Source organism: Puntigrus tetrazona, chromosome 3 (assembly GCF_018831695.1).
Source record: "Puntigrus tetrazona isolate hp1 chromosome 3, ASM1883169v1, whole genome shotgun sequence".
Taxonomy (NCBI): Eukaryota; Metazoa; Chordata; class Actinopteri; order Cypriniformes; family Cyprinidae; genus Puntigrus; species Puntigrus tetrazona.
In genome coordinates, this window is record NC_056701.1 from 17,048,915 (window position 1) to 17,068,004 (window position 19,090).

Here is a 19,090-nt window from a genome sequence, read left to right on the forward strand (position 1 = left end):
TTTTGTTCATCATAGAGTACCTTTTTATTAACGTGTATGACTACATTTGACATTATTAGTTATGATCATTGTCACAAATAAACGGGTACAAGTCATTGAACACTTACTTTTTGCCATATTCAAGAAAAGGCCAGGAAATTTATAACAATTCTAGATGTCTGAAACACTTAAATATAGACTCTTTATTGTTTGAGACAATTGTACAAGTATTTAAATCAAATGCTACATATCCTTTGCTTTGACTAGTAGTGCAAAAGTTCTTCTTTTTCCATGTGTGAATTAATTTGTCGGGAAAAACATGAATAGAATGACAGAAAATGTGATTGATCAGATTGTAATATTCTGTATGTTTATATTCCTTCAACTGCAGAATATCATCTCAGCGCTGCTATATAATCTCCATTTTCATGGTTAAAATGAGCACAAGAATGCTGAAGGAAACCGTCCATCCATGGGCTGCGGTTCCTAGAAAAATAAAAATGAAGGTTGAAGGTTATTAACTGAATTGGACACTGGATCAGATGAAGTGTTTTAACTTATTTAAACACACACCTGGAGCGCCTGCAGTGGTTTTGACCGTGGTAACAGTCGTAGCTATAGTTGTCGCTACGGTGGTAGCAACCGTTGTAGCAACCGTTGTGTCAGCTGTTGCTTTGCCTCCCTTCAGATTGAGATTGAGTTTATCCAGCTCTGACTGTAACTGCAGTGAGATCCAGGTCGACACGACGGTTTGGTTTTCAAATGTTTTCAGATCCTGCAAATTGCTTCCAAGAAGACCCACTACATCTGATATGGTGAGGCTCTGTAATATGTAAGAAGTGGGCGTTATCGAATGAAGTATAAACATTGAACATCCACGATGAAGACCTAAATAAGACGAGACAAATTGTTTGCTCACCGAGATCACGCTTGGATCCAGATTTATGAAAGTGGACATGCTCATGCTCACATTATATGATGACAGATTCTTAATGTAGATTAGATCTGCACCTCCTAATAACAAATAGAAGAGCAAATAATGGGATTTAATTATCTGTGTGCAAGCCAAATTGCCATGATGATTGAATTGTGTATGTGCAGGTGTCAAGGTGTATATAACCGTTGAAGGGCGTTCTTACCCAGATAGGTTTCGATGAGCTGGAAGGCTGACAGGATGACACTTTTACTACTTGTGGCTGATATAGGAAATGCTTTGTTAGCGACGGTGAAGAGTGCTTTCTTTTTCTCAGTTGAACATTTTGTCACATCCAAAGCATCAGACTCCCTGTTATTGAGGATAATAGACAGAAATCTGGTGATTGAGCATTTAAGTGGCATGTAAAACTATGTACTTTGAGAAAATGCATTACTTCTTAAAAATGAATATGCCTATTCAAGTTGTCATAAAGACATTTTTAACGTTATTTCAAGTAAATGTCGTTTTTTTTAAACATTTTTGTTAATCATGGTTTTCACCTGAAATATAAATTTTCAATTTTCCAAAAATGGTAATAATAAATGCTTGTTGAGCAAAAATTTGAATGGTTTCTGAAAGACGATGTGACACTAAAGACTGGCGTGATGGGAACTTTTCTTTACCGCATACTGGCAGGCAATATTGTTGATAACACGCTGGCATTCAGAGAGCAGAGGTTTGGTCCTTTCACGAGATTGAGCTCAGTGGAGCCCAGACTGTTGTTGGCGCTTAGGTATCTGGTAATGATTAGTTCGCTCTGAAAGATAAATGAGTATATTAACACACAACTAGGTATTTTGCATCAATAAAATAAGATTCATCATGTGTAAATCCGCACCTGTGCAGAGGGCCAGTCGCCATCATTGGCGTCCATGAGCGCTGCCAGGGTGTCAGATTTAGTGATGTTCCATTTACTGATTTCATCCACTGTAGCGCTCCTGGACACGGACTTCAGCACCTGGACCTGATCATCTGAAAGCCCACTCGGCTGTATCTGTCGGACGAAAGCATCAACACTACATTAAAACTGTCCTAGATGATTTGATCAGATTTTTAATACATGTAATATTACCTCTTTGAGTTTGTCCAAAATGGTTCTCTGATAGGTGCTATCCTCGATCTTTTGACACAGGCTAGCGAGGTTGTCCCTCACTACGGTTGCATTCAGACAGTAGCGGAACTGATCCGCATTATATCCAAAGGGAAAGGCCTCATCGCTGATGGTAACACTAGTGATGTACCCACTGTCACAAGTCACTTGAAACAAGTGAATATATGATTCAGGTGATTTTGTAGTAATTACATTTTTACAATTACAATTCTATCTGCCCTGTTTTGAATGTTGTGAAAAATATTAACTTCGGAACTAATGTGCAAGGCTATAATAAAACAAAAAACAAACCAAAAAAATTAATAAAAAAAAATAAACATATATAATTTTACCAAGCAATATAATACTTGCAGTCATGCTAAACTAATGAATATCATTGCCTCAGGTGTTTAGTATTCAGCACAAAACCATGAATGAGAGCGTGATATTGCATAATTGTAAGAAAAAATAAAACAAAATGAAACCGATAAAAATGGCATACCTGTCCTCTTGGTTCTGTATGTAGATAAAAAGATTGCTGTAAACAGCTTTTTCATTTGTGCCTTCGGTGTTTTTAGTTCCCTCAAAGACTTTAAGAAGGTTTTCAAGAACTTGCCTACATCGCTCTATTAAAACAAGAGGCATCGTCACACAAATTATTGGTGTAGGATTTAATATAAAAAAAAAATTCACTCAGAAACTGCTAATTGATTTCACAAATAATTACAAAGAAATGCAACAGCACATCAGATCAAATGTGAAAATCTGAACTAGAAAAAGAAAAATAAGAAATAGAATGATATTTTCTTGTAGACATACTCAAATAATCTTTCATTTTATTTTTACAGTGTAGCTCAACTGCGTATGACATTCACATGTACCCTTTGTGATCATACCTTTGTGAATGAGCCCCAAAAACTTTGTGAGAAGTACAATGGAAGAAATTCCAGGTCATTCAGTGTTTTCTGATTCCACTTGCTTGTTTGTCTAAAGAGTAGAGATAGTTTTCCATTAACACACAACCATAACAAATGCACTGGTTAACAGAATCTGAAAACAAGATTGCCTGGAATAATGATCAGTTGACTCATGGTTATTAAATCAAAACTTGCCCATATTGTGAAGTTCCCTTCATTAGAAGTTCTTGCATGGCTGATATTTGCGAATCGGACAGGTATTTGCAGTTCTTTAAGTTTTCAAGGATTTCTGGGTCTGAGTTTTTGATGACATCCCCACTCACAGCACATACCAAGTTGCCGAGCACTGTCAGATCCTGTTTCTTGATGCTTGTCCCATTAATGCCCTAAAGTTGAAAATAAGAATATGCACAGTTTTAACAAACTACTTAATATCCAAGAAAAACAGAAGTGATGAAACCAAGCAAAGAACAAAGTCATGAGGCTTTTATTATGGTTCGTAATGGAGAGTTTTTTCCTCTCACGCAAATGCAGAACATAAGTGCTGGTTGGCGGTCTTTGCAGTGTGTCCAAATACTACTTTTTGGCCTTTAGTTCTTTGTTTTCAGTTTGGTGTTTATATGACTGGGAGATACTTACCAAGCAATCTATAGCATTATTCAACAAAATGTCCCTTCTTCCGCTCAGAGTGCTTGAAAAGATTGAGAGATCTGCTGCTCCGACTTGGGTAAAATATGCTTTGCAGAGGGTTTTGTTGATCGTTGCATAACTGTAGAGGACAACAGACAAACCGTATTACAACATTTGCAAACTATACATTTTTTAAAGGGGCAGATAACTGACACATTTATATGCATTGTTAAAAAAAACGTAAAAAAGCACTTACTTGAAGTATAGCAACATATCTGAAGGATAGTTTTCAAAATCGAATGGTGATTCCTTCCTAACAAGGTTGTACATGCAAGTCAGCTAGAAAAAAAAGTTAGAGGCAAAGCATATTCATTGTTAATGTTCCAACTTTAAACCCACGTGATCACATTTTTTGTCAGCGCTCACCTGAGTCTCGCTCAGTACCACCTTAGTTCTGCCCAGTCTCGGTCGGCAGGCTTTGATCAGGCCTTTGATTTTGGTTACGGTAAATGTCTGCACTCGAGAGCAAGTAAATCCTTGCAAAATTTCCACTGAAAGGCTGCAGGCAAAAACAATGAATAGCTTGTAACTTTCAGTGCATATTAATAACATATTTGTTTTACATGACAAATACTTACTCATCGGGTTGATCAAAAACATTTGCCACAGAATCAAAGAAAAGAACTGCCTATAGAGAATTTTAGATAAAAAATGGCATTAGCAGAAAAAAACGATCTACAAGTGAAAACTATACTCTTAAAAATAAAGGTTCTTTATTAGCATGGGTAGTTTAATTTTTAACATCCATGGACTGTTTGCATTGCACAAAAGGTTCTTTACAGTGGAAAAAAGGTCCTAAACTTATTAAAATGTTTGTTTAAGGTTCTATTAAGAACTGTTCAATGAAAAGTTCACTAGAGAACCAAAAATGGATATTCTATGTCATCACTGCGAAAACCCCTTTTAGAACCTTTATTTTGTTTTATATTTGTAATTTGCTATAGTACCTGTTCAGGTTTCCACTTTTTTGTGTTAAACTCTTGCAGAACGCTTGTCTCTACACTAGTTATCTCCAGGAACGTTCTTGGAATTTGAACGGCCAAGTCACTGGGAATGTTCTTCATTAAGTTAGATACTGTAGATCCCACTTTGATTATCTAGAAAGACAATTGAAAAAAGACATTTAAATGCACAGCATTTGTCTTTTATATCTCTTGCTATGCATAAATGTCGTTCACCTACCTGGTTCACAAAGACCTTTTGTACAATCTCTGGGGCAGCAACTATGTTTTGTATGAATTGTGTGTTTTGTGTTGTTTGAAGAATCTGATCCGGTGAAATGACTGTGAGTACTGTTGACGGAATCCCACCAATCAGTGATCCTAGACTCACCAACTTGCTGGGAGAGTCGATCTGTCAAAAAGTAAAAAAAAGTCATTCCTTTAGAATTTAATGGTCTACTCGAGGTTATTTTGAAAATCAATGCACTTTAATGCATATCTTTATTCATCTTAGAAATATCAACAGTTTCAAACCCTTAATTTTAACACATTTTAAGACCATACAAATGTCTTCCACTGGTGAGTTAAATTTGACCTTAAAATCTCCACTGAAAAGCACTGCTATGATTGACTTGGCTTGTCCGAGGGACCATCCAGACGTACTGCCCAGTGTTGCGAGACTATTGATAAGAACCGAAGGAGGTGCTGCGTTTAATTGTGCAGTTGTTAGCCCAACAATCTGGCTTCCCAAGCTGGTAATAGCACTAGCATCAATGGTCTTGATGTTTGCCGTCAGGGCAGTAGATATCTGAAGACAAGTGCAAGGAAAATCACAGTCAGTCAGTCACATCACAGTTACTTGGACAAATACCTTAACTTTAGGCTTTAATGGAATACTTACCGCAGGATCCACATCAGTGCAAGATGTCTTGAAGTTTGCAAGAATAGTATTAGTTTGACCTTCAGTCAATTTAGTGAAGACCAATACTGGGGCATCGCACTGCAAATTTGAAGGCAAACTAATGGAGCACAGAGAACACAGTAAACCAGCTGAACTCAGAGAACACTTCAAGGTTTTGTCAAGGCTTCTGTTCTAACTTACTCAAAAAGATTAAAGCTTGGGTTTTTTAGAAAGATGAGTTCAGTGTAGCGACTGAAGACGTTTTTCGGAAGTGATACTTGATTGAACAGCTTTATGTTATCGGGGTTCACAGCGAATGTTTGCATCTGCAAACAACAAAATCAGACAGGAATTTAAAATATGTATTCATTTGCTTTCTCCAATATATTTACACACAAAATATTCTGTTAAAATGTAAGTATTAAGAGCCTATATGAACAAGCGAAGTAAGTCGTACCGTGCTCTCAGGGCCGAAAGAGTAGAGATCATCCAGAGTCAAGAAAGTTATAAATGCGCCAATGTTGTTGACAAACCATGCAGTTGAATTCAGACTTGGGTCAAATGGGTTGTAGCATTTTGCGTCAGTGTCTAAAATGTAATAAGATGATATTGAACCATTCTGTTTTTAAAAAATATAACTGTTTTTAAAAATATAATAACACACACACACACTGCTGAATAACTTCATTTCTAATCTTAATATATCTATAATATTGCAATGAATATGTATGTATCAGAACAGTGAACAGAACTAGATTGCACCAGAATAATATACAACATATGTACAATCAGTTACTTGCATTTAAGTTCATTGCACTCTTAAGCAAAGAAAAGATATACTTAGGAAGAAAAAGAAGACTACTTCACCTGTTTTTAGATATGTCTTGATGGTGTTGTACACATCCAGATCTGTAATCTGAGAGCCAGTAAAGGTGAAACCATTGCCTAAAACACCGACCCTAAAAAAAAAAAAATGAGAAAGCACTTTAAACGTTACAAAGAAGTTCATACCTCCGAACCAACAAATTTGACCACGGCCATTTACACTCACATTTTCTTGTATGATTGGCAAGATGAGTTCAGTGTCTCTTGTGACCCTATTAGATTTTTGTTTAGGAACTTCAAGTAGGGCTTCAGTCTACGGTTAAACCACAAATCAGCCTCTGTCTCGTTGTCGCTTCTCAACGCCATAGGCCAGACACAGGGAAGGGTGGCGCTTTTAACATTATCTGGAACGTCTTGCTGTAAACCAGAAAAAAATAGTGAATGTAAAAATGATTCTACTGAACCTTCTTCACATAACTGTGCTTTTAATATTTCACTATTTATTTTAAAACTCACGGTTTCCAAGAACTCAGGGGTTTTGGCAAAGTTGTTGAAGATGGCACAGATTTGTGAATCGCTGTTCACCACGTCCGCCTGCCTCAAGTAGTTTCCCAGCTCAGAAGGAGCTATAGAGTTTACAAGCTGAAATACATGAGTCAAACATCAGTTTACATCTACACTGAGCACTGAGCATCAGAACTGTGGAGTTGATACACAGTGTACCTCAGATTTCCGAGTTGGCGGTATCAGAGAGAGGAAGGAATTCACATTTGGAAACGGCCCAAATCCGTACAGGCTTTCATTCACAAATGCAATAAAGCTGTTATTTCGGTAGCACCTCAGAGGCTGTGGCCCTACAATAACAAAAAATATTTGTCAAATTTTCTGCTTATTAATATTTACTAAGGTAGTTGTTCAGGTATTAGGTAGGATTAGGGATGTAGAACAAGGTCATGTAGAATAAGGCATTAATATGTGCTTAATTACTACTAATAAATTACAGTTATATGCATGCTACTAATAAGCAACTGGTTAAGAGACCCTAAAATGTGTGTCTCTCAAAGTGGTATCAAAATATCTAACTATGTATCTAACCTTGTGTCTTAGTTGATGTTATTTACATAAAATAAGACATTTATTAAATTATTTATTGATCTGTTTTATTATACTATATTTAAAAAAAGATTTTATGTGATGTTTATGTCAGTGACATGAAGAAATACCTTTGATGGATTGAAGAATGTTATTGTAGATTGCATTTTTGGTGTTTATGGGTAGTGTAGCTCGAACAGCATCTAATAGCCCCAAGCTGTAAATTGCAATTAAATAATGTATGATGTCTACACTCTAGCATTAGCATTATACACTACAAATATGAATATGATATCATTCTTACGCAGTTTGAGCTATATTGCAGTCCCTTGTGTTGAGGATGGTGAATAATGGAGACACAAAGCTTTCTGAAAAGCTGTCTAACAGAGGTTTTAGTCTGCTCTGGATCCAGACAATTGCTTCCTGATTAGTGATGCTTAGAGTAGACAGACTGACTCTGTCAAATACCTGTTTAATCAGTGCTGTTTTTACATCTTGTGGGGGCTTGATCTCCTGCACAGGAGGAAATTATATTGTTTAACAATATTTTCTGGATCTTTTAGGTAAGGTTTTTTTTAGCATGAATGCTCTGTTCGCACCTGAACTTTTGGGGAGTAGAGGTCAAAGAAAGCAGGAAGCTGGCAATCCTTAACATACTTCATGACATTGGTGACATCTTCAGAATTAATTAGTGCGCCAGGAGTTACAGAAAACTCAAATAGTTGTCTTAGACCCAGGAGAGGTAGAGCATCCACCTAGATCAACAAACAGAAGGACTGTTGCAGTGTTTTTTTACCATAAGGAATTCTGCATGAATTACATTATTTGCACTCACCGCTGTAAAGTTTCTGTTCAGTTGCTCAAGGTCCTTTAGGGGAGCTGACTGAATGAATGGCCCAAAGTTTTTGTTGACCCATTGTATAATGCCAGCTGTGTCAGTAAGGCACCCGGGATCTGGAAAAGCAACAAGAACATTTACATTATGATAATTCAATGCAAACCTCAGGTGTTTGTCCTTAACCAGTGCAGGAGACAAAGTAAGCACTTGATCTTAAATGTGTCAAGACACAATGTTTGTGCATACTGCGTTACACAATTTTAAGTTGAATTTAAAGCAGTTAAAATTCTAAAAAAATATATATTCTAAACCAACCGTTAGTGTCTCTGCGAGAGAGGAAGACTTTCATGAAGTCTGTGTAGATAAGATCACTCTGTGTTTTAGTGCCATTGGGTGGCAGTGGATTGCAAGTGTCTTGTCTATCTCGTAAAAGTGCATTCACAAAAGTCGTAATTCTGAAAGATATAAAAAAACATATTTAGCTATTTATTTTAGTGTCTGCAAAATTATATTGTAACTCACATATCATGTAAGACCAACATACATAGTGCGGTAACTTTCACAGGTGAAGTTTCTGGTGCCGAGGCAGGACAGGAGTCTTTGAGAGATGGATGGTAAGAAGGGGTTCAGTCGTCCCTGGAACCATGACTGGATGAAGACAGGATCCTTCAGTCTCTGGGGACTAAAGCGACTGATCCGGATGTCATCGATCACATCCAGCACATCGGACAGAGACACATTGCTGACACTGGGAGTCTGTAAGTAAACATATTTTATAGCATATACCACTTTAAAAATATGTAAAGAACATAAAAAATTAAGCTTCATACCTTGTTGGAAAATTTCAGCAGTGCATCATCAAGGTTTGTGCTGGTTTTGATGAAGAAAAGCTTCCAGGTTTCTTTTGTCACATTGCTGGACAGTTTGCAAGCCAGCAGGTCAGCCACTTGTTGAGAGTTTAACTGTGAGAGCTGATGACACAAGAGCTTTTAGCCAAACTCAAATAGTCAGGAACATGAAGAAATGATAAAGAGGCACGGTCTAAAAGAGCATAGCGTTCTTCTTCTGTGTTACATTACCGTTGGTAGACAGGCAAACTGCACCACAGTGAAGTTACAAAGTCCTGGTGTGTTTGGAGTCAGTCCGTTCAAGAACTGATCCACGGCAGAGCTGCAAAGCAGAAGAAAATGAAGCATTTACTACAGACCATCGTGACTTCAGTGTTTAACTCATCTGAGCGCAGACAAAACAGCTCACCTGTTGACACTCGCACAGAGGACAGACTCTGAAAAGGACAAAACAAAGACTTAGAGTTTTATCAAAACACATGTCAAATTAAGTCAAGTATGATCAGTCACTTACCATTTACAGGAGTTGTTGTGCACTGCAGGAGGGACAACAAACATTACATTACAACTTTTGGTTTGTTGAATTATTAAATCGATTGAATCTTTTGTTCATCACTACTTACTTGGATCGTTCTCTCAATGCACTCTAGAGGGAAATAAAACACAGTTGAATTAAATTTTTCCTTCAGTTACTTTGTTGTGAACACGTCTTCAGTTTTATTGCTCAGCTGTGTCTCACCGTCAGGAGGAATCATCATCACAGAGTCTCTGATCGTCAGCAGGGCTTCAGACTGGTTAGGAGCGACTGACGATAATGTCTGATCCATCCTGTCAAAACTGATTCAGAGGAAAACACAACCGATGTGATCTTATTCTACACTAACACATCCAGATCGATATTTGTTTTGCTCATTAAAAGTGACTTACATGACTTTGTAGTCACTACAGTTGAAGTTTGCCTGCAGGACAAAAGAGAGATCATTATATTGTTGTTCAGGATCAGAACTGATAATAAAGTGGATGACCAAACAAACATCAATAGGATAAAAACCTTTTAATTATTTTAAATGATTTACACAATACTCATTTAAACATTATTAATAATAATAGTAATAGTAATACTAATAGAAATGTTGCTTATTATTATTATTATTATTATTATTATTATTATGTTTTATGCTAAATGTATTAGTTGTTTTGAACACCTTTCTGGCCTGTGCCTGAAGAGAGGGCAGGAAGTTGTTTAGTTTGTCTCTGTTGGAGTCTTTAAGAAGGAAGTCAAAGACTTTTGTGAGGATGTTTCCTCTGTCTTCTGGTTTAGCAGGAGGACTGAACACCAGTTCCTCCAGCTGTCTCATTGTGAGAACAGAAACAGCATCCACCTGCAAATGATATCAGACTTCATTCACACGCATCCACAAAGCTTTTACAGATGTGTCTTCAGTCAGTCTTTAATATTCAGTAACAATTTCTGACTTACAGCTGAAAAATTGCGGCTGAAACTGGAGAAATCTTGAAGCCGTGCCAACGGAGAGAAACTGCCGAAGTTTTGCAGGATGAAGTCCACGCTGTTGTTAAATGGCAATGTGCAATCGATACCTGAATTAAAATAATGAAATAATATGTTCATTACTGATCATTAGGTAGGTTGTTTAAATGGAGTCCTGTAAAGTATTCGGTCAGATTTAAGAAACATGCATTATGCATTTAAATGGTATCTATTAATAAAAATTATTTCCGTATTCAAACAACATTAGACTTTTTTAGTTCAAAGTGTGTTGAATTGCATGATAACGTCTACCTGTGTTTTGACGTTGTGACAGGAATGGACGAATAAAGTCACTGAGGACAAATCTCTGTGTTGCACTGTTCATCAGTCCAAAATTATTATTTAGATCTGAGTAACTGTAGCAATGAAAGAATTAGAGATGTGAAGGGGCAGTGATGTGATGTTGAAAATATATTACAGTGAATTGAAAAAAGAATTTAATGAACAAATTTTTTTCAAAAACTTTACTCATTAACAAGAATTTTAATAATGGAATCAATGAACCATTTTCTCAACTGATTTACTAAAAAACAATCAAAGACTAACTGTGTGTCGCCATGTAAGTGCAATGTTAGAGAAACCTACATAGTGCGGTAACTTTCACAGGTGAAGTTTCTGGTGCCGAGGCAGGACAGGAGTCTTTGAGAGATGGATGGTAAGAAGGGGTTCAGTCGTCCCTGGAACCATGACTGGATGAAGACAGGATCCTTCAGTCTCTGGGGACTAAAGCGACTGATCCGGATGTCATCGATCACATCCAGCACATCGGACAGAGACACATTGCTGACACTGGGAGTCTGTAAGTAAACATATTTTATAGCATATACCACTTTAAAAATATGTAAAGAACATAAAAAATTAAGCTTCATACCTTGTTGGAAAATTTCAGCAGTGCATCATCAAGGTTTGTGCTGGTTTTGATGAAGAAAAGCTTCCAGGTTTCTTTTTTGTCACATTGCTGGACAGTTTGCAAGCCAGCAGGTCAGCCACTTGTTGAGAGTTTAACTGTGAGAGCTGATGACACAAGAGCTTTTAGCCAAACTCAAATAGTCAGGAACATGAAGAAATGATAAAGAGGCACGGTCTAAAAGAGCATAGCGTTCTTCTTCTGTGTTACATTACCGTTGGTAGACAGGCAAACTGCACCACAGTGAAGTTACAAAGTCCTGGTGTGTTTGGAGTCAGTCCGTTCAAGAACTGATCCACGGCAGAGCTGCAAAGCAGAAGAAAATGAAGCATTTACTACAGACCATCGTGACTTCAGTGTTTAACTCATCTGAGCGCAGACAAAACAGCTCACCTGTTGACACTCGCACAGAGGACAGACTCTGAAAAGGACAAAACAAAGACTTAGAGTTTTATCAAAACACATGTCAAATTAAGTCAAGTATGATCAGTCACTTACCATTTACAGGAGTTGTTGTGCACTGCAGGAGGGACAAGAAACATTACATTACAACTTTTGGTTTGTTGAATTATTAAATCGATTGAATCTTTTGTTCATCACTACTTACTTGGATCGTTCTCTCAATGCACTCTAGAGGGAAATAAAACACAGTTGAATTAAATTTTTCCTTCAGTTACTTTGTTGTGAACACGTCTTCAGTTTTATTGCTCAGCTGTGTCTCACCGTCAGGAGGAATCATCATCACAGAGTCTCTGATCGTCAGCAGGGCTTCAGACTGGTTAGGAGCGACTGACGATAATGTCTGATCCATCCTGTCAAAACTGATTCAGAGGAAAACACAACCGATGTGATCTTATTCTACACTAACACATCCAGATCGATATTTGTTTTGCTCATTAAAAGTGACTTACATGACTTTGTAGTCACTACAGTTGAAGTTTGCCTGCAGGACAAAAAGAGAGATCATTATATTGTTGTTCAGGATCAGAACTGATAATAAAGTGGATGACCAAACAAACATCAATAGGATAAAAACCTTTTAATTATTTTAAATGATTTACACAATACTCATTTAAACATTATTAATAATAATAGTAATAGTAATACTAATAGAAATGTTTATTATTATTATTATTATTATTATTATTATTATTATGTTTTATGCTAAATGTATTAGTTGTTTTAAACACCTTTCTGGCCTGTGCCTGAAGAGAGGGCAGGAAGTTGTTTAGTTTGTCTCTGTTGGAGTCTTTAAGAAGGAAGTCAAAGACTTTTGTGAGGATGTTTCCTCTGTCTTCTGGTTTAGCAGGAGGACTGAACACCAGTTCCTCCAGCTGTCTCATTGTGAGAACAGAAACAGCATCCACCTGCAAATGATATCAGACTTCATTCACACGCATCCACAAAGCTTTTACAGATGTGTCTTCAGTCAGTCTTTAATATTCAGTAACAATTTCTGACTTACAGCTGAAAAATTGCGGCTGAAACTGGAGAAATCTTGAAGCCGTGCCAACGGAGAGAAACTGCCGAAGTTTTGCAGGATGAAGTCCACGCTGTTGTTAAATGGCAATGTGCAATCGATACCTGAATTAAAATAATGAAATAATATGTTCATTACTGATCATTAGGGTAGGTTGTTTAAATGGAGTCCTGTAAAGTATTCGGTCAGATTTAAGAAACATGCATTATGCATTTAAATGGTATCTATTAATAAAAAATTATTTCCGGTATTCAAACAACATTAGACTTTTTTTAGTTCAAAGTGTGTTGAATTGCATGATAACGTCTACCTGTGTTTTGACGTTGTGACAGGAATGGACGAATAAAGTCACTGAGGACAAATCTCTGTGTTGCACTGTTCATCAGTCCAAAATTATTATTTAGATCTGAGTAACTGTAGCAATGAAAGAATTAGAGATGTGAAGGGGCAGTGATGTGATGTTGAAAATATATTACAGTGAATTGAAAAAAGAATTTAATGAACAAATTTTTTTCAAAAACTTTACTCATTAACAAGAATTTTAATAATGGAATCAATGAACCATTTTCTCAACTGATTTACTAAAAAACAATCAAAGACTAACTGTGTGTCGCCATGTAAGTGCAATGTTAGAGAAACCTACATAGTGCGGTAACTTTCACAGGTGAAGTTTCTGGTGCCGAGGCAGGACAGGAGTCTTTGAGAGATGGATGGTAAGAAGGGGTTCAGTCGTCCCTGGAACCATGACTGGATGAAGACAGGATCCTTCAGTCTCTGGGGACTAAAGCGACTGATCCGGATGTCATCGATCACATCCAGCACATCGGACAGAGACACATTGCTGACACTGGGAGTCTGTAAGTAAACATATTTTATAGCATATACCACTTTAAAAATATGTAGAGTAAAGAAAAGAAATAATTTAAGCTTCATACCTTGTTGGAAAATTTCAGCAGTGCATCATCAAGGTTTGTGCTGGTTTTGATGAAGAAAAGCTTCCAGGTTTCTTTTGTCACATTGCTGGACAGTTTGCAAGCCAGCAGGTCAGCCACTTGTTGAGAGTTTAACTGTGAGAGCTGATGACACAAGAGCTTTTAGCCAAACTCAAATAGTCAGGAACATGAAGAAATGATAAAGAGGCACGGTCTAAAAGAGCATAGCGTTCTTCTTCTGTGTTACATTACCGTTGGTAGACAGGCAAACTGCACCACAGTGAAGTTACAAAGTCCTGGTGTGTTTGGAGTCAGTCCGTTCAAGAACTGATCCACGGCAGAGCTGCAAAGCAGAAGAAAATGAAGCATTTACTACAGACCATCGTGACTTCAGTGTTTAACTCATCTGAGCGCAGACAAAACAGCTCACCTGTTGACACTCGCACAGAGGACAGACTCTGAAAAGGACAAAACAAAGACTTAAGAGATTTATCAAAACACATGTCAAATTAAGTCAAGTATGATCAGTCACTTACCATTTACAGGAGTTGTTGTGCACTGCAGGAGGGACAAGAAACATTACATTACAACTTTTGGTTTGTTGAATTATTAAATCGATTGAATCTTTTGTTCATCACTACTTACTTGGATCGTTCTCTCAATGCACTCTAGAGGGAAATAAAACACAGTTGAATTAAATTTTTCCTTCAGTTACTTTGTTGTGAACACGTCTTCAGTTTTATTGCTCAGCTGTGTCTCACCGTCAGGAGGAATCATCATCACAGAGTCTCTGATCGTCAGCAGGGCTTCAGACTGGTTAGGAGCGACTGACGATAATGTCTGATCCATCCTGTCAAAACTGATTCAGAGGAAAACACAACCGATGTGATCTTATTCTACACTAACACATCCAGATCGATATTTGTTTTGCTCATTAAAAGTGACTTACATGACTTTGTAGTCACTACAGTTGAAGTTTGCCTGCAGGACAAAAGAGAGATCATTATATTGTTGTTCAGGATCAGAACTGATAATAAAGTGGATGACCAAACAAACATCAATAGGATAAAAACCTTTTAATTATTTTAAATGATTTACACAATACTCATTTAAACATTATTAATAATAATAGTAATAGTAATACTAATAGAAATGTTGCTTATTATTATTATTATTATTATTATTATTATGTTTTATGCTAAATGTATTAGTTGTTTTGAACACCTTTCTGGCCTGTGCCTGAAGAGAGGGCAGGAAGTTGTTTAGTTTGTCTCTGTTGGAGTCTTTAAGAAGGAAGTCAAAGACTTTTGTGAGGATGTTTCCTCTGTCTTCTGGTTTAGCAGGAGGACTGAACACCAGTTCCTCCAGCTGTCTCATTGTGAGAACAGAAACAGCATCCACCTGCAAATGATATCAGACTTCATTCACACGCATCCACAAAGCTTTTACAGATGTGTCTTCAGTCAGTCTTTAATATTCAGTAACAATTTCTGACTTACAGCTGAAAAATTGCGGCTGAAACTGGAGAAATCTTGAAGCCGTGCCAACGGAGAGAAACTGCCGAAGTTTTGCAGGATGAAGTCCACGCTGTTGTTAAATGGCAATGTGCAATCGATACCTGAATTAAAATAATGAAATAATATGTTCATTAATGATCATTAGAGTAGGTTGTTTGAATAAAGTCCTGTAAAGTATTCGGTCAGATTTAAGAAACATGCATTATGCATTTAAATGGTATCTATTAATAAAAAATTATTTCCGGTATTCAAACAACATTAGACTTTTTTTAGTTCAAAGTGTGTTGAATTGCATGATAACGTCTACCTGTGTTTTGACGTTGTGACAGGAATGGACGAATAAAGTCACTGAGGACAAATCTCTGTGTTGCACTGTTCATCAGTCCAAAATTATTATTTAGATCTGAGTAACTGTAGCAATGAAAGAATTAGAGATGTGAAGGGGCAGTGATGTGATGTTGAAAATATATTACAGTGAATTGAAAAAAGAATTTAATGAACAAATTTTTTTCAAAAACTTTACTCATTAACAAGAATTTTAATAATGGAATCAATGAACCATTTTCTCAACTGATTTACTAAAAAACAATCAAAGACTAACTGTGTGTCGCCATGTAAGTGCAATGTTAGAGAAACCTACATAGTGCGGTAACTTTCACAGGTGAAGTTTCTGGTGCCGAGGCAGGACAGGAGTCTTTGAGAGATGGATGGTAAGAAGGGGTTCAGTCGTCCCTGGAACCATGACTGGATGAAGACAGGATCCTTCAGTCTCTGGGGACTAAAGCGACTGATCCGGATGTCATCGATCACATCCAGCACATCGGACAGAGACACATTGCTGACACTGGGAGTCTGTAAGTAAACATATTTTACAGCATATACCACTTTAAAAATATGTAGAGTAAAGAAAAGAAATAATTTAAGCTTCATACCTTGTTGGAAAATTTCAGCAGTGCATCATCAAGGTTTGTGCTGGTTTTGATGAAGAAAAGCTTCCAGGTTTCTTTTGTCACATTGCTGGACAGTTTGCAAGCCAGCAGGTCAGCCACTTGTTGAGAGTTTAACTGTGAGAGCTGATGACACAAGAGCTTTTAGCCAAACTCAAATAGTCAGGAACATGAAGAAATGATAAAGAGGCACGGTCTAAAAGAGCATAGCGTTCTTCTTCTGTGTTACATTACCGTTGGTAGACAGGCAAACTGCACCACAGTGAAGTTACAAAGTCCTGGTGTGTTTGGAGTCAGTCCGTTCAAGAACTGATCCACAGCAGAGCTGCAAAGCAGAAGAAAATGAAGCATTTACTACAGACCATCGTGACTTCAGTGTTTAACTCATCTGAGCGCAGACAAAACAGCTCACCTGTTGACACTCGCACAGAGGACAGACTCTGAAAAGGACAAAACAAAGACTTCGAGTTTTATCAAAACACATGTCAAATTAAGTCAAGTATGATCAGTCACTTACCATTTACAGGAGTTGTTGTGCACTGCAGGAGGGACAAGAAACATTACATTACAACTTTTGGTTTGTTGAATTATTAAATCGATTGAATCTTTTGTTCATCACTACTTACTTGGATCGTTCTCTCAATGCACTCTAGAGGGAAATAAAACACAGTTGAATTAAATTTTTCCTTCAGTTACTTTGTTGTGAACACGTCTTCAGTTTTATTGCTCAGCTGTGTCTCACCGTCAGGAGGAATCATCATCACAGAGTCTCTGATCGTCAGCAGGGCTTCAGACTGGTTAGGAGCGACTGACGATAATGTCTGATCCATCCTGTCAAAACTGATTCAGAGGAAAACACAACCGATGTGATCTTATTCTACACTAACACATCCAGATCGATATTTGTTTTGCTCATTAAAAGTGACTTACATGACTTTGTAGTCACTACAGTTGAAGTTTGCCTGCAGGACAAAAAGAGAGATCATTATATTGTTGTTCAGGATCAGAACTGATAATAAAGTGGATGACCAAACAAACATCAATAGGATAAAACCTTTTAATTATTTTAAATGATTTACACAATACTCATTTAAACATTATTAATAATAATAGTAATAGTAATACTAATAGAAATGTTGCTTATTATTATTATTATTATTATTATTATTATGTTTTATGCTAAATGTATTAGTTGTTTTGAACACCTTTCTGGCCTGTGCCTGAAGAGAGGGCAGGAAGTTGTTTAGTTTGTCTCTGTTGGAGTCTTTAAGAAGGAAGTCAAAGACTTTTGTGAGGATGTTTCCTCTGTCTTCTGGTTTAGCAGGAGGACTGAACACCAGTTCCTCCAGCTGTCTCATTGTGAGAACAGAAACAGCATCCACCTGCAAATGATATCAGACTTCATTCACACGCATCCACAAAGCTTTTACAGATGTGTCTTCAGTCAGTCTTTAATATTCAGTAACAATTTCTGACTTACAGCTGAAAAATTGCGGCTGAAACTGGAGAAATCTTGAAGCCGTGCCAACGGAGAGAAACTGCCGAAGTTTTGCAGGATGAAGTCCACGCTGTTGTTAAATGGCAATGTGCAATCGATACCTGAATTAAAATAATGAAATAATATGTTCATTACTGATCATTAGGGTAGGTTGTTTAAATGGAGTCCTGTAAAGTATTCGGTCAGATTTAAGAAACATGCATTATGCATTTAAATGGTATCTATTAATAAAAAATTATTTCCGGTATTCAAACAACATTAGACTTTTTTAGTTCAAAGTGTGTTGAATTGCATGATAACGTCTACCTGTGTTTTGACGTTGTGACAGGAATGGACGAATAAAGTCACTGAGGACAAATCTCTGTGTTGCACTGTTCATCAGTCCAAAATTATTATTTAGATCTGAGTAACTGTAGCAATGAAAGAATTAGAGATGTGAAGGGGCAGTGATGTGATGTTGAAAATATATTACAGTGAATTGAAAAAAGAATTTAATGAACAAATTTTTTCAAAAACTTTACTCATTAACAAGAATTTTAATAATGGAATCAATGAACCATTTTCTCAACTGATTTACTAAAAAACAATCAAAGACTAACTGTGTGTCGCCATGTAAGTGCAATGTTAGAGAAACCTACATAGTGCGGTAACTTTCACAGGTGAAGTTTCTGGTGCCGAGGCAGGACAGGAGTCTTTGAGAGATGGATGGTAAGAAGGGGTTCAGTCGTCCCTGGAACCATGACTGGATGAAGACAGGATCCTTCAGTCTCTGGGGACTAAAGCGACTGATCCGGATGTCATCGATCACATCCAGCACATCGGACAGAGACACATTGCTGACACTGGGAGTCTGTAAGTAAACATATTTTACAGCATATACCACTTTAAAAATATGTAGAGTAAAGAAAAGAAATAATTTAAGCTTCATACCTTGTTGGAAAATTTCAGCAGTGCATCATCAAGGTTTGTGCTGGTTTTGATGAAGAAAAGCTTCCAGGTTTCTTTTGTCACATTGCTGGACAGTTTGCAAGCCAGCAGGTCAGCCACTTGTTGAGAGTTTAACTGTGAGAGCTGATGACACAAGAGCTTTTAGCCAAACTCAAATAGTCAGGAACATGAAGAAATGATAAAGAGGCACGGTCTAAAAGAGCATAGCGTTCTTC

At 37.1% G+C, this 19,090-nt stretch overlaps 2 protein-coding genes across 2 annotated transcripts in view; both read right to left on the reverse strand.

Annotated features, from left to right (window-relative positions):
• mslna (mesothelin a) lies at nucleotides 1-11,588 on the reverse strand. The gene is made up of 42 exons (XM_043235127.1): nucleotides 11,518-11,588; nucleotides 11,232-11,443; nucleotides 10,899-11,002; nucleotides 10,578-10,696; nucleotides 10,303-10,479; nucleotides 10,025-10,056; nucleotides 9,837-9,934; nucleotides 9,721-9,743; nucleotides 9,612-9,633; nucleotides 9,507-9,534; nucleotides 9,329-9,419; nucleotides 9,080-9,220; nucleotides 8,794-9,005; nucleotides 8,565-8,704; nucleotides 8,247-8,365; nucleotides 8,011-8,166; nucleotides 7,716-7,924; nucleotides 7,543-7,628; nucleotides 7,043-7,173; nucleotides 6,836-6,961; nucleotides 6,546-6,736; nucleotides 6,362-6,453; nucleotides 5,952-6,082; nucleotides 5,696-5,820; nucleotides 5,495-5,612; nucleotides 5,189-5,401; nucleotides 4,835-5,005; nucleotides 4,600-4,749; nucleotides 4,231-4,280; nucleotides 4,019-4,151; nucleotides 3,849-3,931; nucleotides 3,602-3,731; nucleotides 3,158-3,348; nucleotides 2,942-3,032; nucleotides 2,548-2,671; nucleotides 2,028-2,212; nucleotides 1,794-1,949; nucleotides 1,579-1,712; nucleotides 1,119-1,264; nucleotides 899-993; nucleotides 553-802; nucleotides 1-465 (listed from the first exon to the last, which is right to left on the reverse strand). The coding sequence occupies exons 3-42, from the start codon at nucleotides 10,969-10,971 to the stop codon at nucleotides 389-391; spliced, it is 5,019 nt and encodes a 1,672-aa protein (XP_043091062.1). The 5' UTR covers nucleotides 10,972-11,002; nucleotides 11,232-11,443; nucleotides 11,518-11,588; the 3' UTR covers nucleotides 1-388.
• Nucleotides 11,228-19,090, reverse strand: part of LOC122341315 — a 17,279-nt gene continuing 9,416 nt past the window's right edge. The window contains exons 36-70 of the mRNA XM_043234676.1: nucleotides 18,858-18,998; nucleotides 18,566-18,777; nucleotides 18,234-18,337; nucleotides 17,910-18,028; nucleotides 17,635-17,811; nucleotides 17,360-17,391; nucleotides 17,172-17,269; nucleotides 17,056-17,078; nucleotides 16,947-16,968; nucleotides 16,842-16,869; nucleotides 16,664-16,754; nucleotides 16,415-16,555; nucleotides 16,123-16,334; nucleotides 15,790-15,893; nucleotides 15,465-15,583; nucleotides 15,190-15,366; nucleotides 14,915-14,946; nucleotides 14,727-14,824; nucleotides 14,611-14,633; nucleotides 14,502-14,523; nucleotides 14,396-14,423; nucleotides 14,218-14,308; nucleotides 13,969-14,109; nucleotides 13,677-13,888; nucleotides 13,344-13,447; nucleotides 13,019-13,137; nucleotides 12,744-12,920; nucleotides 12,465-12,496; nucleotides 12,277-12,374; nucleotides 12,161-12,183; nucleotides 12,052-12,073; nucleotides 11,947-11,974; nucleotides 11,769-11,859; nucleotides 11,559-11,660; nucleotides 11,228-11,443 (exon numbers count right to left, since the gene is read on the reverse strand). Coding sequence (XP_043090611.1) covers nucleotides 11,228-11,443; nucleotides 11,559-11,660; nucleotides 11,769-11,859; nucleotides 11,947-11,974; nucleotides 12,052-12,073; nucleotides 12,161-12,183; nucleotides 12,277-12,374; nucleotides 12,465-12,496; nucleotides 12,744-12,920; nucleotides 13,019-13,137; nucleotides 13,344-13,447; nucleotides 13,677-13,888; nucleotides 13,969-14,109; nucleotides 14,218-14,308; nucleotides 14,396-14,423; nucleotides 14,502-14,523; nucleotides 14,611-14,633; nucleotides 14,727-14,824; nucleotides 14,915-14,946; nucleotides 15,190-15,366; nucleotides 15,465-15,583; nucleotides 15,790-15,893; nucleotides 16,123-16,334; nucleotides 16,415-16,555; nucleotides 16,664-16,754; nucleotides 16,842-16,869; nucleotides 16,947-16,968; nucleotides 17,056-17,078; nucleotides 17,172-17,269; nucleotides 17,360-17,391; nucleotides 17,635-17,811; nucleotides 17,910-18,028; nucleotides 18,234-18,337; nucleotides 18,566-18,777; nucleotides 18,858-18,998 — 3,459 coding nt within the window. The remainder of the gene's footprint in view (nucleotides 11,444-11,558; nucleotides 11,661-11,768; nucleotides 11,860-11,946; nucleotides 11,975-12,051; nucleotides 12,074-12,160; nucleotides 12,184-12,276; nucleotides 12,375-12,464; nucleotides 12,497-12,743; nucleotides 12,921-13,018; nucleotides 13,138-13,343; nucleotides 13,448-13,676; nucleotides 13,889-13,968; nucleotides 14,110-14,217; nucleotides 14,309-14,395; nucleotides 14,424-14,501; nucleotides 14,524-14,610; nucleotides 14,634-14,726; nucleotides 14,825-14,914; nucleotides 14,947-15,189; nucleotides 15,367-15,464; nucleotides 15,584-15,789; nucleotides 15,894-16,122; nucleotides 16,335-16,414; nucleotides 16,556-16,663; nucleotides 16,755-16,841; nucleotides 16,870-16,946; nucleotides 16,969-17,055; nucleotides 17,079-17,171; nucleotides 17,270-17,359; nucleotides 17,392-17,634; nucleotides 17,812-17,909; nucleotides 18,029-18,233; nucleotides 18,338-18,565; nucleotides 18,778-18,857; nucleotides 18,999-19,090) is intronic.